General features: G+C 43.6%; 1 protein-coding gene across 1 annotated transcript; it reads right to left on the bottom strand.

Annotated features, from left to right (window-relative positions):
* Positions 1-1,021: 1,021 nt before the first annotated feature.
* On the bottom strand, positions 1,022-2,791 carry LOC139409800 (involucrin-like). The gene has a single exon (XM_071155176.1). The coding sequence runs from the start codon at positions 2,789-2,791 to the stop codon at positions 1,022-1,024; it is 1,770 nt and encodes a 589-aa protein (XP_071011277.1).
* Positions 2,792-4,511: the final 1,720 nt, after the last annotated feature.

The raw sequence follows: 4,511 nt of genomic DNA, 5'->3' as shown, positions 1-4,511 counted from the left end.
CTGATCCAATGCCTTAGATCAGATCAGGGCCTGTGCTGCCTTGCCTCTTCTCACACCAGGAGAAAATACCTCTCTGAGGAATAGCAGTTTTAGATGACATCGTGGAAGGATTTAGTAAATGTTATTTTGTACTGAAATTTCCGACACAGCAATAAGTTGTTTTAGGAAAAGTTGTTCAATTGCTATCTAATGGAAAGACTGAGGGAGGTATCCTATCTCTAAATATTTACATAGTTTTGTTATTTCAAAAGACACATTTAGTTAAATATTTTTCAGATTCATTCTTACATTAATACTTATTTGATACAGTTTGTATACTACTGAATGGGCTATATTGTGATTACAATAGCCACCTTGCCTGAAACAATTTGCAGAGGAAGATTTCACCATACTAGCGATGCCATGTTCATTTTGACCGATGCGACGAAACAGTTGATCCGTCTGTGTGGATGATGAATGAAGGACGTAGTATGTCTTACTGCCTTTGTAAGCGTTTCCTTCAGGACACAAGTACCATAAATCCCCCTCCCATGTGTTTGGTTTGTAGAACCCGGGCTTTGGGTAGGGCTATGTGTCATTTGTCATTCTTTGGGTATTGATAAAAAGATTGGTCTCTGGAGAATGTGTTGTTAACGCCATAAAGGGAAGGCCATGTTCACGTTATTATGTTTCTCATTGCAGCAATCTGTGGGTCTGTGTCCCAGATGGCACCCTATTCCCTACAGTATGTAGTGCACTAGTTTTGACCAGGGCCCCCCGTGGAGCTCTGTCCAAAGTAGTGCGCTGTATAGGGAATAGGGTGCTTCTTGGGACCAGAGGCTGGGTTTTCAGAGCACTTTAATCGGTTCCCCAGCTGGACACGTGGGATGTGGCCTTGCCCCTGTCACCTCCAGGAGGGCCGGGCCGCCAGTGGTAAATCTCAGCCTCAGCCGGGGTACACACACACACACACACACACACACACACACACACACACACACACATAGAAAGCATTCAGCTGCATCCCTGAATACAAATAGACTTATAATGGGCTATAGTCGGCATGTGTTTTGTTGTGTTGTTGTCTCAGCTGCTGCTGTGGGTTGGTGTGTTCAATATGTCTCAGCCTCTGTGGGTTGGTGTGTTCAATATGTCTCAGCCTCTGTGGGTTGGTGTGTTCAATATGTCTCAGCTGCTGCTGTGGGTTGATGTGTTCAATATGTCTCAGCTGCTGTGGGTTGATGTGTTCAATATGTCTCAGCTGCTGCTGTGGGTTGATGTGTTCAATATGTCTCAGCTGCTGTGGGTTGATGTGTTCAATATGTCTCAGCCTCTGTGGGTTGATGTGTTCAATATGTCTCTGCTGCTGTGGGTTGATGTGTTCAATATGTCTCTGCTGCTGTGGGTTGATGTGTTCAATATTTCTCAGCCTCTGTGGGTTGATGTGTTCAATATGTCTCAGCCTCTGTGGGTTGATGTGTTCAATATGTCTCAGCCTCTGTGGGTTGATGTGTTCAATATGTCTCAGCTGCTGTGGGTTGATGTGTTCAATATGTCTCTGCTGCTGTGGGTTGATGTGTTCAATATGTCTCAGCTGCTGTGGGTTGATGTGTTCAATATGTCTCAGCCTCTGTGGGTTGGTGTGTTCAATATGTCTCAGCTGCTGCTGTGGGTTGGTGTGTTCAATATGTCTCAGCTGCTGTGGGTTGATGTGTTCAATATGTCTCAGCTGCTGTGGGTTGATGTGTTCAATATGTCTCAGCCTCTGTGGGTTGATGTGTTCAATATGTCTCTGCTGCTGTGGGTTGATGTGTTCAATATGTCTCAGCCTCTGTGGGTTGATGTGTTCAATATGTCTCAGCCTCTGTGGGTTGATGTGTTCAATATGTCTCAGCTGCTGTGGGTTGATGTGTTCAATATGTCTCTGCTGCTGTGGGTTGATGTGTTCAATATGTCTCAGCCTCTGTGGGTTGATGTGTTCAATATGTCTCTGCTGCTGTGGGTTGATGTGTTCAATATGTCTCAGCTGCTGTGGGTTGATGTGTTCAATATGTCTCAGCCTCTGTGGGTTGATGTGTTCAATATGTCTCAGCCTCTGTGGGTTGGTGTGTTCAATATGTCTCAGCCTCTGTGGGTTGGTGTGTTCAATATGTCTCAGCCTCTGTGGGTTGATGTGTTCAATATGTCTCAGCCTCTGTGGGTTGATGTGTTCAATATGTCTCAGCCTCTGTGGGTTGATGTGTTCAATATGTCTCAGCCTCTGTGGGTTGATGTGTTCAATATGTCTCAGCTGCTGTGGGTTGATGTGTTCAATGTGTCTCTGCTGCTGTGGGTTGGTGTGTTCAATATGTCTCAGCCGCTGTGGGTTGATGTGTTCAATATGTCTCAGCTGCTGTGGGTTGATGTGTTCAATATGTCTCAGCTGCTGTGGGTTGATGTGTTCAATATGTCTCAGCCTCTGTGGGTTGATGTGTTCAATATGTCTCAGCCTCTGTGGGTTGGTGTGTTCAATATGTCTCAGCCTCTGTGGGTTGATGTGTTCAATTTGTCTCTGCTGCTGTGGGTTGGTGTGTTCAATATGTCTCAGCCGCTGTGGGTTGATGTGTTCAATATGGCTCTGCGTCTGTGGGTTGGTGTGTTCAATATGTCTCTGCTGCTGTGGGTTGGTGTGTTCAATATGTCTCTGCTGCTGTGGGTTGATGTGTTCAATATGTCTCAGCCTCTGTGGGTTGATGTGTTCAATATGGCTCTGCGTCTGTGGGTTGGTGTGTTCAATATGTTGTACATTTTTGTAGGCCTTACATACAGGCATTGTGTTCTTCTCTGATGACAATTATGTATCGATATACAGTAAGTCATATACAGAAAGAAACTTAATTATCAACCCTATACATAAACAACACAACCTTCTTCCATACAAATATGTGTGTTTTCTGTCTTCTAACTCTTGCACAGCATACTGGGAGAAGTGAATAGTTTTTTTGTGTGTCAAAAGAACAATAATGTCTAAGCGGTTAAATAAAACTAACACCCACTTTGCGATATCTTCTGTTTACTGCACATGACTGTCACGGTACTCATCGATGTACTTTATTCTGGACGAGTACGTCCAGATGGGTCATGTTTTTCCTTATATTTGACTGACCCTTATATTGTTATTCATATTTGAGCACCATTTAGTTATTAATCAGTCAGGTTACGTGATGTCATTGCTGGAATAGCTGTAATATGGACTACCCCTCTGGGAATCACTTGGTCATTAAGTTTAATACCATTTTCTGCCATAGAGAAATCCTCCTCCCTCCATCCTCCCTCCTTCCTTTCACCCCCCCCCCCCCCCACCCCTCACTGACTCCCAAATCAAAAGGCTAAGGACTCCCAGGGCATTTATACTAACCCATCCCCTCCCTCTAAAATTAATGGGGTATATCAAGTCTTTTGTCTGAACTTTGACCCTTCATCGCTTCACATGTGATCCCAGCCAACCTGTGGACGCCGGATTCACTTCAGTACGGGATTGAGTGTCCCGGACAATTTGTGTCTTGTCAAGGAGAGCAGTACGGGTGCAGTGGAGGGCTGCGGAGGTGATGGGCCTTCGAAGAAAAAGCTCTTGGCCCGGTGATGAAGACGAGGGGTGGACAGGTCAGATGGCCAGTCGCATCTTTAACGCGGCGACTATTGATTTTACACTGTCCCCAAGGGAGTGGGAACACATCCGATGCATAGCACCAGTGTGTGTGTGTGTGTGTGTGTGTGTGTGTGTGTGTGTGTGTGTGTTTGTGTGTGTGTGTGTGTGTGTGAGTGTGAGTGTGTGTGTGTGTGTGTGTGCGAGAGAGTGTGGGCCTCAACCCTTTACCTTGTGTGAATATCTACATGTCGACCGGGGACATCCTTGTTATGATCCTGGTAAAGGTGGGGCACATTTCTTTACAGTCTGAACCGTCTAACGAATCTTCATGCAGAATTTCATTTCAAACTCATGTTTCCACATCTCAATTCATCTTGTCAATTAGGAGATCCTTTGTTGTAAAACAAGAAGAATAATAATGCATCTTCTCAAACCAACAGCTGTCATGGTAAAAAAAAAAGGTACAGTGGCCATTTTAAATGGATAAGAGTTCACGTTTAGGTAATTCCCATTTTCAAGTACAAATAGGTAGCCTTGCAATTTCACTGTGATGAGCACTGAAAGGGTAGCTCAAACATAGACTTGATCTGCAGATTGGAAGATATATATATATATATATATATATATATATTGTATTTAATATTTTCTCTACATTGCTGTTCATTCTCTCTTTTCACTATTGTTTTGAAGAGGTTTCTATCTGAGAGAAAACAACGACAACAACAACAATAACAATGAAGAATGAATTAAATAATAACATCTAAAAGCTTTCTGAAAGAAAAACCTACTAATGTTCCGTTGAAGTATAAAACACAATATGAACCATTTAAAGGCAGCGATATTACCATCTGAAATGGTTCAGCTGTTGTGTGCTAATTACACGGCCTTGAGAGATATACAGGCT

The sequence above is a fragment of the Oncorhynchus clarkii genome, chromosome 5 (genome assembly GCF_045791955.1).
Source record: "Oncorhynchus clarkii lewisi isolate Uvic-CL-2024 chromosome 5, UVic_Ocla_1.0, whole genome shotgun sequence".
Taxonomy (NCBI): domain Eukaryota; kingdom Metazoa; phylum Chordata; class Actinopteri; order Salmoniformes; family Salmonidae; genus Oncorhynchus; species Oncorhynchus clarkii.
The sequence above is the reverse complement of the archived record's forward strand: the minus strand, read 5'-3'. Positions and strand labels throughout refer to the sequence as shown.

What these genes read in the sequence shown, in the direction of transcription:
- LOC139409800 (XM_071155176.1), bottom strand. Translation starts at nt 2,791, where the DNA reads ATGCCTGTATGTAAGGCCTACAAAAATGTACAACATATTGAACACACC.